Source organism: Bombina bombina, chromosome 3, assembly GCF_027579735.1.
Source record: "Bombina bombina isolate aBomBom1 chromosome 3, aBomBom1.pri, whole genome shotgun sequence".
NCBI lineage: Eukaryota > Metazoa > Chordata > Amphibia > Anura > Bombinatoridae > Bombina > Bombina bombina.
The window spans coordinates 395453280-395472637 of NC_069501.1; the positions used below are offsets into that span (position 1 = coordinate 395453280).

The 19358-nt window shown below is 38.0% G+C and overlaps 1 protein-coding gene across 1 annotated transcript; it reads right to left on the reverse strand.

The window, feature by feature from the left end:
• Positions 1–4713: 4713 nt before the first annotated feature.
• LOC128651664 (AP-1 complex subunit sigma-3-like) lies at positions 4714–5395 on the reverse strand. The gene has a single exon (XM_053704662.1). The coding sequence runs from the start codon at positions 5365–5367 to the stop codon at positions 4903–4905; it is 465 nt and encodes a 154-aa protein (XP_053560637.1). The 5' UTR covers positions 5368–5395; the 3' UTR covers positions 4714–4902.
• Between the last annotated feature and the right edge of the window lie 13963 nt (positions 5396–19358).

Sequence of the window (19358 nt, forward strand, 5' to 3'; positions counted from 1 at the left end):
CAGTCCAACACAGATCGATTCTTACGTCACTCCAGATGTTCCGCACACAAGTGCGGCACATTCTCACTACTTTTGCTAGCTATCAAAAAACTAGCAGGTACGCTCGGCACTTTTACGGCCCAGCGTACCTGGTTTTCAATCTGCCACCCCTGGAGGCGGCGGATCCCATAGGAATCAATGGGAGTCTGACCATAGCGAAAGTACAAGTTCGCTGCTGACAGACATCCCATTGATTTCTATGGGAGCTGTCTACACCTAACACCCTAACATGTACCCCGAGTCTAAACACCACTAATCTGACCCCCCCTACACCGCCGCAACTAAATAAAGTTATTACCCCCTAAACCGCCTCCCGGAGCCCACCGCAAGCTACTCTATACATATTAACCCCTAAACCGCCGCTCCCGGAGCCCACCGCAACTATAATAAATGTATTAACCCCTAAACCGCCGCTCCCTGAACCCGCCGCAACCTATATTAAATGTATTAACCCCTATCCTGCCCCCCCTACACCGTCGCCACCTATAATAAATTTATTAACCCCTAATCTGCCCCCCCTACACCGTTGCCACCTATAATAAATTTATTAACCCCTATCCTGCCCCCCACTACGCCGCCGCCACTGTCATAAAATTATTAACCCCTAAACCTAAGTCTAACCCTAACCCTAACGCCCTCCTAACTTAAATATTAATTAAATAAATCTAAATAAATTAACTCTTATTAAGTAAATGAATCCTATTTAAAACTAAATACTTACCTTTAAAATAAACCCTAATATAGCTACAATATAAATAATAATTATATTCTAGCTATTTTAGGATTTATTTTTATTTTACAGGTACCTTTCAATTTATTTTAACCATGTACAATAACTATTAAATAGTTATTAACTATTTAATAGCTTACCTAGCTAAAATAAAGAGAAATGTACCTGTGAAATAAATCCTAACCTAAGTTACAATTACACCTAACACTACACTATACTTTAATAAATTATTCCTATTTAAAAATAAATACTTACCTGTAAAATAAACCCTAAGATAGCTACAATATAATTAATAATTATATTATAGCTATCTTAGGATTTATATTTATTTTACAGGTAACTTTGTATTTATTTTAGCTAGTTAGAATAGTTATTAAATAGTTATTAACTATTTAATAACTACATAGCTAAAAGAAATACAAAATTACCTGTAAAATAAATCCTAACTTAAGTTACAATTAAACCTAATACTACACTATCATTAAATTAATTAAATAAACTACCTACAAATAACTACAATTAAATACAATTACATAAACTAACTAAAGTACAAAAAATAAAAAAAGCTAAGTTACAAAAAATAAAAAAATAAGTTACAAACATGTTACAAATATTACAACAATTTTAAGCTACTTACACCTAATCTAAGCCCCCTAATAAAATAACAAACCCCCCCAAAATAAAAAAAATGCCCTACCCTATTCTAAATTAAATAAATTTCAAAGCTCTTTTACCTTACCAGCCCTTAAAAGGGCCATTTGTGGGGGCATGCCCCAAAGAAAACAGCTCTTTTGCCTGTAAAAGAAAAATACAACCTCCCCCCCAACATTAAAACCCACCACCCACATACCCCTAATCTAACCCAAACCCCCCTTACAAAAACCTAACACTAATCCCCTGAAGATCATCCTACCTTGAGTCGTCTTCACTCAGCCGAGCCACCGATGGAACTGAAGAGGACATCCGGAGCGGAAGAAGTTAATCCTCCAAGCGGCGCTGAAGAAATCTTCCATCCGATGAAGTCATCTTCCAAGCCGGGTCTTGAATCTTCCTTCCGCCGACGCGGAACCACCTTCTTCACCGACGGACTACGACGAATGACGGCTCCTTTAAGGGACGTCATCCAAGATGGCGTCCCCTCAATTCCGATTGGCTGATAGGATTCTATCAGCCAATCGGAATTAAGGTAGGAAAAATCTGATTGGCTGATGGAATCAGCCAATCAGATTGAGCTCGCATTCTATTGGCTGTTCCGATCAGCCAATAGAATGCGAGCTCAATCTGATTGGCTGATTGGATCAGCCAATCGGATTGAACTTGAATCTGATTGGCTGATTCCATCAGCCAATCAGATTTTCCTACCTTAATTCCGATTGGCTGATAGAATCCTATCAGCCAATCGGAATTGAGGGGACGCCATCTTGGATGACGTCCCTTAAAGGAGCCGTCATTCGTCGTAGTCCGTCGGTGAAGAAGGTGGTTCCGCGTCGGCGGAAGGAAGATTCAAGACCCGGCTTGGAAGATGACTTCGCCCGGATAGAAGACCTCTTCAGCGCCTCTTTGAAGATGACATCGGCCGGATCGAAGACTTTTCTTCAGCGCCGCCTGGATGATGACTTCATCGGATGGAAGATTTCTTCAGCGCCGCTTGGAGGATTAACTTCTTCCGCTCCGGATGTCCTCTTCAGTTCCATCGGTGGCTCGGCTGAGTGAAGACGACTCAAGGTAGGATGATCTTCAGGGGATTAGTGTTAGGTTTTTGTAAGGGGGGTTTGGGTTAGATTAGGGGTATGTGGGTGGTGGGTTTTAATGTTGGGGGGGTTGTATTTTTCTTTTACAGGCAAAAGAGCTGTTTTCTTTGGGGCATGCCCCCACAAATGGCCCTTTTAAGGGCTGGTAAGGTAAAAGAGCTTTGAAATTTATTTAATTTAGAATAGGGTAGGGCGTTTTTTTATTTTGGGGGGTTTTGTTATTTTATTAGGGGGCTTAGATTAGGTGTAAGTAGCTTAAAATTGTTGTAATATTTGTAACATGTTTGTAACTTATTTTTTTATTTTTTGTAACTTAGCTTTTTTTATTTTTTGTACTTTAGTTAGTTTATGTAATTGTATTTAATTGTAGTTATTTGTAGGTAGTTTATTTAATTAATTTAATGATAGTGTAGTATTAGGTTTAATTGTAACTTAAGTTAGGATTTATTTTACAGGTAATTTTGTATTTCTTTTAGCTATGTAGTTATTAAATAGTTAATAACTATTTAATAACTATTCTAACTAGCTAAAATAAATACAAAGTTACCTGTAAAATAAATATAAATCCTAAGATAGCTATAATATAATTATTAATTATATTGTAGCTATCTTAGGGTTTATTTTACAGGTAAGTATTTATTTTTAAATAGGAATAATTTATTAAAGTATAGTGTAGTGTTAGGTGTAATTGTAACTTAGGTTAGGATTTATTTCACAGGTACATTTCTCTTTATTTTAGCTAGGTAAGCTATTAAATAGTTAATAACTATTTAATAGTTATTGTACATGGTTAAAATAAATTGAAAGGTACCTGTAAAATAAAAATAAATCCTAAGATAGCTAGAATATAATTATTATTTATATTGTAGCTATATTAGGGTTTATTTTAAAGGTAAGTATTTCGTTTTAAATAGGATTCATTTACTTAATAAGAGTTAATTTATTTAGATTTATTTAATTAATATTTAAGTTAGGGGGGCGTTAGGGTTAGGGTTAGACTTAGGTTTAGGGGTTAATAATTTTATGACAGTGGCGGCGGCGTAGTGGGGGGCAGGATAGGGGTTAATAAATTTATTATAGGTGGCGACGGTGTAGGGGGGGCAGATTAGGGGTTAATAAATTTATTATAGGTGGCGACGGTGTAGGGGGGCAGGATAGGGGTTAATAGGTTTAATATAGGTTGCGGCGGGTTCATGGAGCGGCGGTTTAGGGGTTAAACTATTTATTTAGTTGCGGAGAGGTGCGGGATCAGCAGGATAGGGGTTAATAATTTTATTATAGAGGGCGACGGTATAGGGGGGGCAGGATAGGGGTTACTAGGTATACTGTAGGTGGCAGCGGTGTCCGGGAGCGGCGGTTTAGGGGTTAATACATTTATAAGAGTTGCGGCAGGGTCTAGGAGCGGCGGTTTAGGGGTTAATACATTTATAAGAGTTGCGGCGGGGTCTAGGAGCGACGGTTTAGGGGTTAATACATTTATAAGAGTTGCGGCGGGGTCTAGGAGCGGCGGTTCAGGGGTTAGTAACTTTATTGAGTTGCGGGAGGCTCCGGGGGCGCCGGTATAGGGATAGAACAGTGTAGTTTAGTGTGAGTGCTTAGTGACAGGCTAGCAATAAAGCTGGGAAAAAGCCGAAGGGCAGCGAGATCGGATGAGTGATAACTGTCACAGTCCGCTGCTCATCGCCCCGCGGCTTTTTGACAGCTTTATTTGATAACTTAGGCGTATTTTTTCAGGTCCGCGGCGGCGAAGGTAGGCGAGCTTAGGCGGGCGTATTGGGCCGGCGAAGCCAGAAAAGTAGACGGCTTGATAACTACCCTCCCCTCGTGTTATTGTCCATTGACAAACATTACATTGGTTCTCCTGCTTAAATTATTCATATAAATATAGTGAAAATCTATATACATCATTTAGCAAGTGTTACCGTTCTAATAATGTGCTTCACGGAAGGACCACAAAATCATTAGTTGTTGCTGACCGCTATTGCTGCAAATTGGTTAAAAGATTATTTTACTTTAGATTCCCAACGAAAAAATTAAAGTACAAAAACAGTTTAAATACCAGAATCGAATCTTTTGTCTAATACAGGTACACAAAATATATAAATAAAAAAAAAAAATATTTCTGGATTAAAAAGCTTCTTTTTTTCTTTGCATAGGTTTATTCCTGTTGCATATTCAAATATATGGTCCATAAGGCGTCTAAAGATTGAACACTATAGTACAATAATGTTCTATTGATTTGTGCATTTCCGGTCTGGTAACTAGCATAGTGAAGGCCCGCCCAGCAGTGCCATAAAATAGAGTTCTTTGATGCTGGTGGATTCTCTGTAACCAAAGGAAACTCACAATGCAGACTCTGTTGCTGTTATAGCCTGATCTCTCCTAGAAAGTTGGCTTGCTCATATATTCTTCCATTGTCTCTTGTAACATATCAGAATTCTCGATGGCTCTCACTACAGAGTCTTTGGAGGTCTCTTGTATTTCTCCACCCAGCAGGAACTCATCTAAGATAAAGTATGCTTTTTCAAAGTTAAAAATAATGTCCAGCTCACAGACATTCCCAAAGTACTTGTCTAATAGCTCCACAAATCGATAGGCAATCTCCAACGTCAGCAGCTCATTATCCTGATCTTCTATTGCAAAGCAGAAGTACAGGCTGGCATACCTTTTGTACACAAGTTTTAGATCCTTCCAGTCAACAAAGCTGCTCATTTTAGGTGTTCGAGTAAGGATAGTGTGAATCAATTCCTGTGTTATCTTTTGTTTCTCCTTTTCCTGGAGCGTCACATACCATTTCTGTAGACGTAGCTTCCCTTGGCGACTGAACAGAAGGAGGAAACGGATCATTTCTGTTCCGGCGGAAAGGGAAGAGACAGGTGACAGTAACACCGTATTTTATTAATTTCATTTATTTTATTTTATTGTAATGTTAGGTTTTAGTGTAAGGCAGGTTAGGTTTTATTTCACAGGTAAGTTTGTATTCATTTTAACTAGGTAGTTATTAAATAGTTAATAACTATTTACTAACTAGTCTACCTAGTTAAAATAAATACAAACTTACCTGTGAAATAAAAATAAAACCTAAGATAGCTACAATATAACTATTAGTTATATTGTAGCTAGCTTAGGTTTTATTTTAAGGTAAGTATGTATTTAGGAAGTATTTAGGTAATAATTGTAAGGTTTATTTAGATTTATTTTAATTATATTTAAGTAAGGGGTTAGACTTAGGTTTAGGGTTACGTTAGGGTTAGGTTTAGGGGTTAATATATTTATATAGTGATGTGTGATAGGCCAGAGGTTTAGGGGTTAATAGTTTAATTTAGTATATTTCGTTGTGGGGGGCTTGCGGTTTAGTGGTTAATAGGTTTATTATAGTGGCGGTGTTGGCGGATGGCCTCCCAGGCAAACTCGTAATACCGGCGCTATGGAAGTCCCATTGAAAAAGGACTTTTTTAAAAGTGCGGTACTGACATTGCGTAAGGGCCAAAAAGGTGTGCGGTACACCTATACCGACAAGTAATAACAGCGTTAGGGAAAAAGCAGCGTTATGAAGCATAACGATGCTTTTTCACTCATAACACAAAACTCGTAATCTAGCTGATTGTTCTGTAAATGAAGAACAATGGAATGAGAAATATTTACAGTAAATCTATACTATAATTGCGTTTGTAATGTTTGTCGCCGTCTGCAGTTGCACACACATCCTCAATGGATGTTCAAATCAGCCAATAGGATGAGAGCTACTGAAATTCTATTGGCTGATTTGAATTTGAAGAATCAAATCAGCCAATAGGAACTCAAGGGACGCCATCTTTAATCGCATACCTTGAATTTACTGTTCAGTGTATGTCAGCGATCGTACGAAGAGGATCCTCCATGCTCCATAGCTCCACGGTCGCCGGGTCTTCAGTTCCAGGGTCACCGGTCTTCAGTTACAGGATCGCCGGTTTTCAGCTCCGCGGTCATCGATCTTCAGCTCCGCCCTCCACTCCGCACCGGATTGTTCCTGGAAGAAGAAAGAAGAGGTTGCCGTTTGGAAGAAGACTTCACCGCCTGGAACAGTACCTTCTCAGTGAGTAGCAACCTGGGGGTTAGACTTAAGATTTTTTAAGTTTTTTTTGGGGGGGTTGTTTAATTTAGATTAGGGGTGGGCAGTAAAAGAGCTAAATGCCCTTTTAAGGGCAATGTCCAAACAAATGCCCTTTCCAGGGTGATGGGTAGTTTAGGTTTTTTAGTGTTAGGGTCTTTTATTTTGGGGGGTTTGGTGGGTGGGTTTTTACTGTTAGGGGGACTTAGAGCTGTTTATCTTGGGGCAATGCCCTGCAAAAGCCCTTTTAAGGGCTACTGGCAGTTTATTCTTAGATTAGGGGGTGTTTTTATTGGGGGGGGGGGTTATTTTCATAGGGATTAGGTTTCATTTTGTAAATTTGGGTAATTTTTTTTTTATTTTCTGTAATGTTAGATTTTTTTTATTTTCTGTAATTTAGGTTAATTTAAACTAATTTTAAAAAATTTTAGGAGTTAGACTTAGGTTTTTTATTTTATTTATTTTTTTAGATTAGGGTGGGTTTTACTGTTAGGGGGGACTTAGAATTTTTGGTAACTGCAAAAGAGCTGTTTAACTTAGGGCAATGCCCTACAAAAATCCCTTTTAAGGGCTATTGGTAGTTTAGCATTAGATTAGGATTTTTTTTATTTTCATAGGGATTAGGTTTTATATTTTTATTTTTGATAATTTGTTTATTTTTTTCCGTATTTTTTTTTTTTTTTTTATTTAACAACACATAGAGGCCCATTTATCAAGCTCCGAATGGAGCTTGTGGGCCCGTGTTTCTGGCGAGTCTTCAGACTTGCCAGAAACAGCAGTTATGAAGCAGCGGCCACAAAGACCGCTGCTCCATAACCCTGTCCACCTACTCTGAGCAGGCGGACAGGAATCGCCAGAATTTAACCCGACCGAGTACGATCGGGTTGATTGACACCTCCCTGCTGGCGGCCGGCGTTGCACCAGCAGCTCTTCTGAGCTGCTGGTGCAATTCTGAATACGGAGAGCGTATTGCTCTACGCATTCAGCGAGGTCTTGCGGACCTGATCCGCACTGTCGGATCAGGTCCGCAAGACCTTTGATAAATAGGCCCCATAGACTGAGAGTGGAGAGAGAGCAAAAGAGAGGGGGGTCAAAAGAGAAGAGGGAGAGAGAGCAAAAGAGAGGGGGGAGAGAGGGCAAAAGAGAACGGGGAGAGAGAGCAAAAGAGAGGGGGGATAGAGCTAATGAGAGGAGAGAGAGAGAGCAAAAGAGAGGGGGGATGGAGAGCAAATGAGAGGGGAGAGAGAGCAAATGAGAGGGGAGAGAGGGCAAAAGAGATGGGGGGGAGAGAGCAAATGAGAGGGGAGAGAGAGCAAAAGAGATGGGGGAGAGAGAGCAAAAGAGAGGGGGGAGAGATCGCAAGAGAAGGGGGAGAGAGAGCAAAAGAGAGGGAATAGAGCGCAAAAGAGAGGGGGGAGAGAGAGCAAAAGAGAGGGGGAGATAGAGCAAAAGGGGTGGTGAAAGAATCTACCTGGATTCTTTCACCACCCTGCCATTTTCGGAATCCACCTGGATGGCAGAGTGGTGAAAGAATGCTGCATCCAGGTGGATTCTTTCACCACAATAGACTGCCCTTCTGAAAATGGTACGGTGGTTCGGTGGTTCCGTCACCACAATAGACTGCCCTCTGGGCAGGCTTTCTCACTAGTATGCAATAAAACATAAATACTTAAATACATCTGTACACACATCTACATATTTACGCTTACATACACATATTTAGACATGTGTATATAAGCATATATATTATGTTATAAAGCTGTTTGCAGCCCTTTTTATTTTCCAAACACCTTATACAATGTATCTTTGAGCCCTTATAACATTTAAAACAAAACAATTAAATCATTTTTATCAGACAGTATTTGAGTGTTACTGTACTTTTAGCAAATATAAGAGAAGCGTCTCATGTGTGTATCAGTCACCAAATAGACAAATCAGATAGAAAATGTCAAACACAGGGTACTTACATTTCCATAGAGCACCCTTGTGTGCTAGTAGATGCAGGCTGGCAGTATAAAGGTGTGTCAGCTCACCTCCTCCCGACAGCTGCACGTTGTCCAGGTACAGCACAAACACACTCATAGTGATGAACCAAAAAGTAGGCCCAACACATATGTGCACCTGGCCATTAGGGCTTGTAAACACTGTTGTAGTTTAAAAATTGATTTATTAAAACCATATAAAATTCAAACAATACAGTGTTAAAAGCTGGTGGGTATGCACAGTCTGTACCCCCAGATATGCAACGCGTTTCTCAGCAGTTACGCTGTTTCCTCAGGCATAACAAACCCTATACTTATGCACTTATTTAAATGCTATCCTATCCAATCAGATTCTGAGAGCACAGGTGTAATGAACATGTCATCTAATCACTAACAGTCTTTAGCTGTAGTGTCAAACAGTTTCAAAACAGTGTTAGATCTAAAATATGTCTACATTATATAATACAATCAATCCTAACTGATTAATCCTTGTATACAAAGTTATTTCACAGATAAAATCATATGTACATATATACTATTGGAATTACGATGAAAAATGCTTATGATGAGACAGAATAAAATAAATAACTGACACATCACATATGATAGATCAAAAGTAGATGACACATTAATGCTAACATTAAGAAAGTTAATGTATACAGTGTATAGACAAAATAATACAATGTAACAGCTTTGTTGAATAATACAATGTAAAAATTCAGTTGAAGCTGTCAGAAGCTGTCAGAAATAACCAACAACCTAAAAAATTATAACTAATAATAAAAATGAATAATGTGTGGACTTCAAATGAGTAAAGTAAGAAAATACCTATAAGTGTGCACAAACTGCTATCTGTATGTGCACAAACTGCTATTCACAATTCTAATACCATATGTGTCTTACCTAAAATATGGAGGTGAATCTCTAAACGTTTGTGAGCTTATTGCTCACTTAATATGAGTAAGTGCCTATAAGTGTGTGCACAAACTGCTGTTCACAATTCAAATTCTAATTCTATAAGTGTCTTTACCAAAATTCTCTATTAGGAACTCCATGAGGGTGGATCTTTAATCGTGTGTGAGCTTATTGCTCACTTTAAATGAATTACGTGCTTCAGTGCCTATAAGTGTGTGCACAAACTACTATATGTGTGTGCACAAAATGCTATTAAAAATTCTAATTTTAATTCCTTATGTGTGTATACCTAAATTATCTATTGAAGGTGAAAACTTCAAGATGGTGAATCTCTAATCGTGTGTGAGCTTATTTCTCATTTCGAGGGGATTATGTACGTAAGTGCCTATAAGTGTGTTCACAAACTGCTGAATGTGTGTGCACAAACTGCTATTCTAATACTAATTCCATATGTATCTATACATAAATTATCTTTTGGAATGGAAAAACTCCATGGAGGTAGATCTCTTACCATGAGTAAACTTATTTAAAAATAATTATATATGTGAGTGCCTGTATGTGTGTGCACAAACTGCAATTAACAATTCTAGTTCTAATTCTTTATGTGTCTTTATCTGAATTATTTATTAGCTGTGAGAACTCCAGGGAGGTATATCTCTAATCGTGTGTGAGCTTATTGCTCACTTGATGGTAATAATGTACGTAAGTGCCTATAGGTGTGTGCAAAAACTGCTATTCACAATTCTAATTTCATGTGTGTCTTTTATAATGTAAACCCCCTGGGGGTGGATCTCTGATCGTGTGTGAGCTTATTGCTCATAAAATGTAAAAAATTGTATATGATGATATAAGTTGTCATATGCATTTAAATGCACATGGCAATAAAAAAGCAGCTGAATCAATAACTTCATTTAACCCTGTGGGAAAGAGAGACTGAAACCGAAAGATCCAATAGGTTTCTCTCTGACGTAGCCTAGTTTACCTATTGTATTGTTGGACTAAGGGTATTACTTCAAGGGGTGTAATGGAAAAGCTACAGGTACCCTTACAGTGTTCTATGTCTGGATACACTGTGTTTAAGGGAGCCTTTTTTGATGTTACGAAGATGTTCACTCCATCTGGCCCTGATCTTCCTACAGGTGCGCCCAAATACTGTACACCACATACACATGTTAAGACATAAAGCACAAATTTAGCATCACAAGTAATGTTTTGTCTGATAGTGAACGTCTTCCCAGTTGTAAATGAAGTAATTTCTGTCTTTCCATGTGTAATATGTGTACACATCAGACATCTCACCTTTCTACACCTAAATGTACCTGGCTGATGATAATTGGTGAGGTGACTAGGAATTTTTTTTGAGGAAGACATTCTATTAGGTGACCACTTGTGTCTTTTGGAAATCACTACCTTACTGGGAGCCAACTTTTGTTTCAGTGTAGATACTCTCCTATATACAATTCTTGGATTTTTAGACAATACATTTTTCAAATACTGATCTTTAAGCAGGATCGGCCAATGTCTATGTATGACTTGCCTTATTTCCTTATGATAGGAGTTGAATTGTGTAATGAATAATGGGGTTGATATAACACTGGTATTCATCTGTGAATCATCTCCAATGTCCTTGACTTGTAGTATGCTGACCCTATTCAAATTTTTGGCTCTCTCATAGCCGTCCATAATCAAACTTGTGGGGTATCCCTTGTCCTTGAAAAGATCTATTAAAATATTAGATTGTTCACTATATTTATCAAGGGTACTACAATTGCGGCGTATTCACCTAAACTGACTATAGGGAATGTTGGTTTTCCACCCCTTTAGATGATTGCTGAAAAAAATGTAAAAAGTTGTTACTGTCTACATCTTTGAAAAAAGTAGAAGACGCAACATTCCCACTCTCATCCCATTCGAGAATAACATCTAGAAATTCAATCTTATTAGGTTGTAGGTTATAAGTAAAGGAAAGTCCCATGGAGTTAGTATTCAAACTTTCCATAAAATTACTGGTTTCTTCAACGGAACCCTGCCATATAAAAATAAGGTCATCAATATAACGGCCATAGAATACCAGGTTGCCCCTCCAGTTAGAGTTGTAAATGTAAGTCTCTTCAAAAAAACCCATAAAGAGATTTGCAAAACTGGGGGCAAACCTGGTACCCATGGCCGTCCCTTTAACCTGTAAATAAAATTCGTCCAAAAATTGGAAATAGTTATGAGACAATATAAAAGAAATGGATTCTAAAATGAACTCCTGTTGTCCAAAAATCTCCCAATGGCTTGTAGACCTAGTTCATGACCTATATTAGAGTAGAGTGCTCCTACATCACAGGATAACCAGTAGTAGTCATCCATTCTCTTAACCTCTGATAATTTATTAAGGAGGTCTGTAGTATCTTTTAAATACGATGGCAAGGTCTTTACATAACCCTGTAAGGAGACATCTATGTACTCTGATAGTTTATCAGTAAGGTTATTAATGCCCGCAATTATGGGCCTGCCAGGGGGATTTTTTGGATTTTTGCGGATCTTGGGCAGGTGGTAATAGTAAGGCGTGTTGGGGTGGTCAGGAGTCAGATAGTTTCTTTCTTTTTTATTTAAAATTCCTCCAGATAGACCCTGTTCCAATAGATTTTTAAGTAGTTTACAAAAGGCTTCCGTGGGATCACTTTTTAATTTTTTGTAATATACTTCATATCCCACTATATTAATGGCTTCTTTTATGTAGTCATCATAGTTCTGCAATACTATGCCCCGCCCTTATCCGCTTGGCGGATAACTAGATTATGGTCACCCACCAGACTTCTAATTGCTCTAATTTCCTGTGGCCAGATCTTAGCTTTCTTTGATTTGGGACAGAGTTTAGTAGTGATTTTTTCTAAATCCTCTAATACAAACTGTTGAAACAGTTCAATACAAGATGCTTCTTCCTTGGGAAGGTTAAACAAGGAAGGGGGGGGGGGGGCAAATGGAGTATGTTTGAAATCTTCACATAGATGGTCAGTTAATGATTAAATGTCGCTATGTATAACTTGTAAAGATTGGTCAGCGGCCATTTCATCTGTGAGAATAGGTGTTCCCATAATTTTCCTTTGTTTAAGTTTTTTGGCTGCAAAATAGCGTTGAAGCGACTGTACTTTTAAATGTATTTATTTTGTATTTTATGCAACTTTTTCCCCTACCCTTTACACAAGCTAATCCGACTCCTGTTAAATTAAATTGCACTTGAGCAAACTCATAAACTTTCCATCTAATGCAAAAAGCCGAGAAAAAACAGATATCGATTGCATACATCAGTTAGTGCGTCATTTGTAATATAGCCCTCAGTGAGCTATGCAAAGTTCTAAAAATCATAATTTACCATGAAATGCTAGATAAAACTTAAAAGGGCACTGCTGTATTTTTTTCACTTAATGTGCTTCCCACTTCGTGTTATACCAGCGCCATAGTGTTAAAATGTATTGGAACTTGCTCCTTTATGTTTATTTGTCCACGAGAAATAGCTGATTTTGTTCACTGACACTCATATTGAAAATGTCAATACCTTAGTATTGACTTTTATGTATAGATAAAGACAAACATTTAGAATAAGGAGGTCTTCTGCTATTGCAGACTCAGCCTAATTGAATGAACATGTTATTAAAAGCAGTAGGTAAGGGTTTCAAATTGTAAAACCAGCTATTTCAAATACAAAAATAATGAAGGAATGAAATGAGCAAGGTTCCATACATTTAACTCTCTGCAGAGAGTGTCCCTTTAACCTATGGCTGCACTACCAAAACATGTACAAGGGTTTAACAGTGTCCCTTTAACCTATGGCTGCACTACCAAAACATGTACAAGGGTTACTGCCATACTGACAGCTGGGTTGTGTGCAGTATAACAGTTATCAAATGGCTTTCAAGGGAAGCATCTCTACAAGTCAAAGTATATTACAAAAATACTTGCAATCAAATATCAAATGTACTGTCATGCATTTCAAATTCCACCTGTATTTCCCTTTAAAGGGACAGTCTACACCAGAATTTTTATTGTTTAAAAAGATAGATAATCCCTTTATTACCCATTCCCTAGTTTTGCACAACCAACACAACACTTTTTACCTCTGTGATTACCTTGTATCCAATCCTCTGCAAATTGCCCCCTTATTTCAGTTCTTTTGATAGACAACCATTTTAGCCAATCAGAGCTGGCTCACCTGAACTCCACGTGCGTGAGCACAGTGTTATCTATACGACCCACATGAACTAACACCCTCTAGTGGTGAAAAACTGTCAAAATGCCCTGAGAGAAAAGGTGGCCTTCAATGACTTAGAAATTAGCATATGAACCACCTCCTAGGTTTAGCTTTCAACTACAAATACTAAGAGAACAAAGCAAAATTGAAAATTGTTTAAAATTACATTCTCTATCTGAATCATGAAAGTTTATTTTGGACTAGACTGTCCCTTTAAGCAACAGTTTCACTGGCACTATAAGTAATATTAAGATGCTTATGTGAAACAAATGAGTGTATGATGTTATAGTGGAAAATCTGGCTGTGATCCAAGTCCCCATCTGCAACACATTCATACATGCAAATGATAGATGACGTTGTAGAAAAGTTTTCTCATTTTCCATGGAAAAGGCTTATTCCTATCTTGTCTGGGAAGACACAATTTCTCTCTAGTCCAGGGACAGTGGACTAGAGGACCAGTAGAAATTTTAAACACTGAATATATATACTTATATACTGTATATATATATATCTATCATATTTTAATATATTATGCTAATAAATCAATAGGGGAAGGGGAGTTTACTTTTAGAAATCCCATTGTTTTTATTATTAACATTTCATTGGAGATTTAAACGCTGGAATTAATGCAAGGTTTTTCAAATGAGAGAGACAAGTAAAAAGTTTCCAATTTACTTCTATTATCAAATTTGCTTCGTTCCCATGATATTCTGTGTTGAAGAGATACCTAGGTAGGCATCTGGAGCACTACATGACAGGAAATAGTGCTGCCCTCTAGTGCTCTTGTAAATGGATAACATTCTTGCAAAACTGTTGCATATAGTGCTTCAGAAATGGTGCGGCTCTTAAGCTTACGTCCCTGCTTTTCAACAAAAGATACCAAGAGAACAAATAAAATTTGATAATAGAAATAAATTAGAAAGTTGTTTAAAATCGAATGCTCTATCTGAATCATGAAAAAAACATAATTTATGTAAGAACTTACCTGATAAATTCATGTCTTTCATATTGGCAAGAGTCCATGAGCTAGTGACATAAAGGGATATACAATCCTACCAGGAGGGGCAAAGTTTCCCAAACCTCAAAATGCCTATAAATACACCCCTCACCACACCCACAATTCAGTTTAACGAATAGCCAAGCAGTGGGGTGATAAAGAAAGGAGTAGAAAGCATCAACAAAGGAAATTTGGAAATAATTGTGCTTTATACAAAAAATCATAACCACCATAAAAAGGGGTGGGCCTTATGGACTCTTGCCAATATGAAATAAATTAATTTATCAGGTAAGTTCTTACATAAATTATGTTTTCTTTCATGTAATTGGCAAGAGTCCATGAGCTAGTGACATATGGGATATCAATACCCAAGATGTGGATCTCCACTCAAGAGTCACTAGAGAGGGAGGGAATAAAATAAAAACAGCCATATTCTGCTGAAAAAATTAGTCCACAACCCAAAAAAATAAGTTTATTTTCATTTTTGAAAGAAAAAAACTTAAAACAAAAGCAGAAGAATCAAACTGAAACAGCTGCCTGAAGAACTTTTCTACCAAAAACTGCTTCCGAAGAAGCAAATACATGAAAACGGTAGAATTTAGTAAATGTATGCAAAGAGGACCAAGTCGCTGCTTTGCAAATCTGATCAACTGAAGCTTCATTCTTAAAAGCCCCCGAAGTGGAGACTGATCTAGTAGAATGAGCTGTAATTCTCTGAGGCGGGGCTTGACCCGACTCCAAATAAGCTTGATGAATCAAAAGCTTTAACCAAGAGGCCAAGGAAATAGCAGAGGCCTTCTGACCTTTCCTAGGACCAGAAAATAAAACAAATAGACTAGAAGTCTTCCTGAAATCTTTAGTAGCTTCAACATAATATTTCAAAGCTCTCACCACATCCAAAGAATGTAAGGATCTTTCCAAAGGATTCTTAGGATTAGGACACAAGGAAGGGACAACAATTTCTCTACTAATGTTGTTAGAATTTACAACCTTAGGTAAAAATTCAGATGAAGTCCGCAAAACCGCCTTATCCTGATGAAAAATCAGAAAAGGAGATTCACAAGAAAGAGCAGATAGCTCAGAAACTCTTCTAGCAGAAGAGATAGCCAAAAGGAACAACACTTTCCAAGAAAGTAGTTTAATGTCCAAAGAATGCATAGGCTCAAATGGAGGAGCCTGTAAAGCCTTCAGAAACAAATTAAGACTCCAAGGAGGAGAAATTGATTCAATGACAGGCTTAATACGAACTAAAGCCTGTACAAAACAGTGTATATCAGGAAGTATAGCAATCTTTCTGTGAAATAAAACAGAAAGAGCGGAGATTTGTCCTTTCAAGGAACTTGCAGACAAACCCTTATCCAAACCATCCTGAAGAAACTGTAAAATTCTAGGAATTCTAAAAGAATGCCAAGAAAATTTATGAGAAGAACACCATGAAATGTAAGTCTTCCAAACTCTATAATAAATCTTTCTAGAGACAGATTTACGAGCTTGTAACATAGTATTAATCACTGAGTCAGAGAAACCTTTATGACTTAGTACTAAGCGTTCAATTTCCATACCTTCAAATTTAATGATTTGAGGTCCTGATGGAAAAACGGACCTTGAAATGGTAGGTCTGGCCGTAACGGAAGTGGGCAAGGCGGGCAACTGGACATCCTGAACCAGATCTGCATACCAAAACCTGTGTGGCCATGCTGGCGCCACCAGCAACACAAATGATTGTTCCATGATGATTTTGGAAATCACTCTTGGAAGGAGAACTAGAGGCGGGAAAATGTAAGTAGGATGATAACACCAAGGAAGTGTCAGCGCATACACTTCTTCCGCCTGAACATCCCTGGACCTTGACAGGTATCTGGGAAGTTTTCTGTTTAGATGAGAGGCCATGAGATCTATCTCTGGAAGACCCCACATCTGAACAATCTGAGAAAAAACATCTGGATGGAGAGACCACTCCCCTGGATGTAAAGTCTGGGAGCTGAGATAATCCGCCTCCCAATTGTCTACACCTGGGATATGCACCGCAGAGATTAGACAGGAGCTGGATCCGAGATACTTCTTTCATAGCTTGGGGACTGCGAGTCCCACCCTGATGATTGACATATGCCACTGTTGTGATATTGTCTGTCTGAAAACAAATGAACGGTTCTCTCTTTAACAGAGGCCAAAACTGAAGAGCTCTGAGAATTGCACGGAGTTCTAAAATATTTATTGGTAATCTCGCCTCTTGAGATTTCCAAACCCCTTGTGCTGTCAGAGATCCCCAAACAGCTCCCCAACCTGAAAGACTCGCATCTGTTGTGATCACAGTCCAGGTTGGCCGAACAAAAGAAGCCCCTTGAACTAAACGATGGTGATCTATCCACCATGTCAGAGAGTGCCATACATTGGGATTTAAGGATATTAATTGTGATATCTTTGTATAATCCCTGCACCATTGTTTCAGCATACAAAGCTGTAGAGGTCTCATGTGAAAAAGAGCAAAGGGGATCGCATCCAATGCTGCAGTCATGAGACCTAAAACTTCCATGCACATAGCCACTGAAGGGAATGACTGAGACTGAAGGTGCCGGCAGGCTGCAACCAATTTTAAATGTCTCTTGTCTGTTAGAGACAGAGTCATGGACACTGAATCTATCTGGAAGCCTAAAAAGGTGACCCTTGTCTGAGGAATCAAGAAACTTTTTGGTAAATTGATCCTCCAACCATGTTTCCGAAGAAACAACACTAGTTGATTCGTGTGAGATTCTGCAGAACGTAAAGACTGAGCTAGTACCAAGATATCGTCCAAATAAGGAAAAACCGCAATACCCTGTTCTCTGATTACAGAGAGTAGGGCACTCAGAACCTTTGAAAATATTCTTGGAGCTGTTGCTAGGCCAAATGGAAGAGCAACAAATTGGTAATGCTTGTCTAGAAAAGAGAATCTCAGAAACTGATAATGTTCTGGATGAATCGGAATATGAAGGTATGCATCCTGCAAGTCTATTGTGGACATATAATGTCCTCGCTGAACAAAAGGCAGAATAGTCCTTATAATCACCATCTTGAAAGTTGGTACTCTTACATAACGATTCAAAATTTTCAGATCCAGAACTGGTCTGAATAAATTTTCCTTCTTTGGGACAATGAATAGATTTGAATAAAACCCCAAACCTTGTTCCAGAAGAGGAACTGGCATGATTACCCCTGAAGACTCTAGGTCTGAAACACACTTCAGGAAAGCTTTTACTGGATTTACTGGGATACGTGAGAGAAAAAATCTTTTCACAGGCGGTCTTACTCTGAATCCTATTCGATACCCTTGAGAGACAATGCTCTGATTCCATTGATTTTGGACAGATTTTATCCAAACATCCTTGAAAAACCTTAATCTGCCCCCTACCAGCTGAGCTGGAATGAGGGCCGCACCTTCATGCGGACTTAGGGGCTGACTTTGGTTTTTTAAAAGGCTTGGATTTATTCCAATTTGAGGAAGGCTTCCAATTGGAAACAGATTCCTTGGGGGAAGGATTAGATTTTTGTTCCTTATTTTGACGAAAGGAACGAAAACGGTTAGAAGCCTTAGATTTATCCTTAGGTTTTTTATCCTGAGGCAGAAAAACTCCCTTTCCCCCAGTAACAGTTGAAATAATAGAATCCAACTGAGAACCAAATAAATCATTGACTTGGAAAGAAAGAGATAGTAATCTAGATTTAGATGTCATATCAGCATTCCAGGATTTAAGCCACAAAGCTCTTCTAGCTAAAATAGCTAAAGATATGGATCTAACATCAATTTTGATAATATCAAAAATAGCATCACAAATAAAATGATTAGCATATTGCAGTAAGCGAATAATGCTAGATAAGTCAGAATCCAATTCCTGTTGCGCTAAATTCTCCAACCAGAAAGTTGATGCAGCCGCAACATCAGCCAAAGAAATTGCAGGTCTGAGAAGATGACCTGAATATAAATAGGCCTTCCTTAGATAAGATTCAAGCTTCCTATCTAAAGGATCCTTAAAGGAAGTACTATCTTCCATAGGAATAGTGGTACGTTTACCAAGAGTAGAAATAGCCCCATCAACTTTGGGGATCTTTTCCCAAAACTCTATAGATTTTGCTGGTAAAGGATACAATTTTTTAAACCTTGAAGAAGGAATAAAATAAAATACCTGGCTTATTCCATTCCTTAGAAATCATATCAGAAATAGCCTCATGAATAGGAAAAACCCCTGGAGAAACCACAGGAGGTTTAAAAACAGCATTTAAATGTTTATTAGACTGAACGTCAAGAGGACTGGTTACCTCAATATCCAAAGTAATTAACACTTCTTTTAATAAAGAACGCATATACTCAATTTTAAATAAATAAGTAGATTTGTCAGTGTCAATGTCTGAGGAAGGATCTTCTGTATCAGATAGATCCTCATCAGAAGAGGATAAATTATTATGTTGTTGGTCATTTGAAATTTCATCAACTAAATGAGAAGTTTTAAAAGACCTTTTACGTTTATTTGAAGGTGGAAATGCAGACAAAGCCTTCAGAAACAAATTCTTTAAAATTTACAGGTATATCATGCACATTAGAAGTTGAAGGAACTGCAACTGGCAATGTACTATTACTGATGG

What these genes read in the sequence shown, in the direction of transcription:
- LOC128651664 (XM_053704662.1), bottom strand. Translation starts at nt 5,367, where the DNA reads ATGATCCGTTTCCTCCTTCTGTTCAGTCGCCAAGGGAAGCTACGTCTA.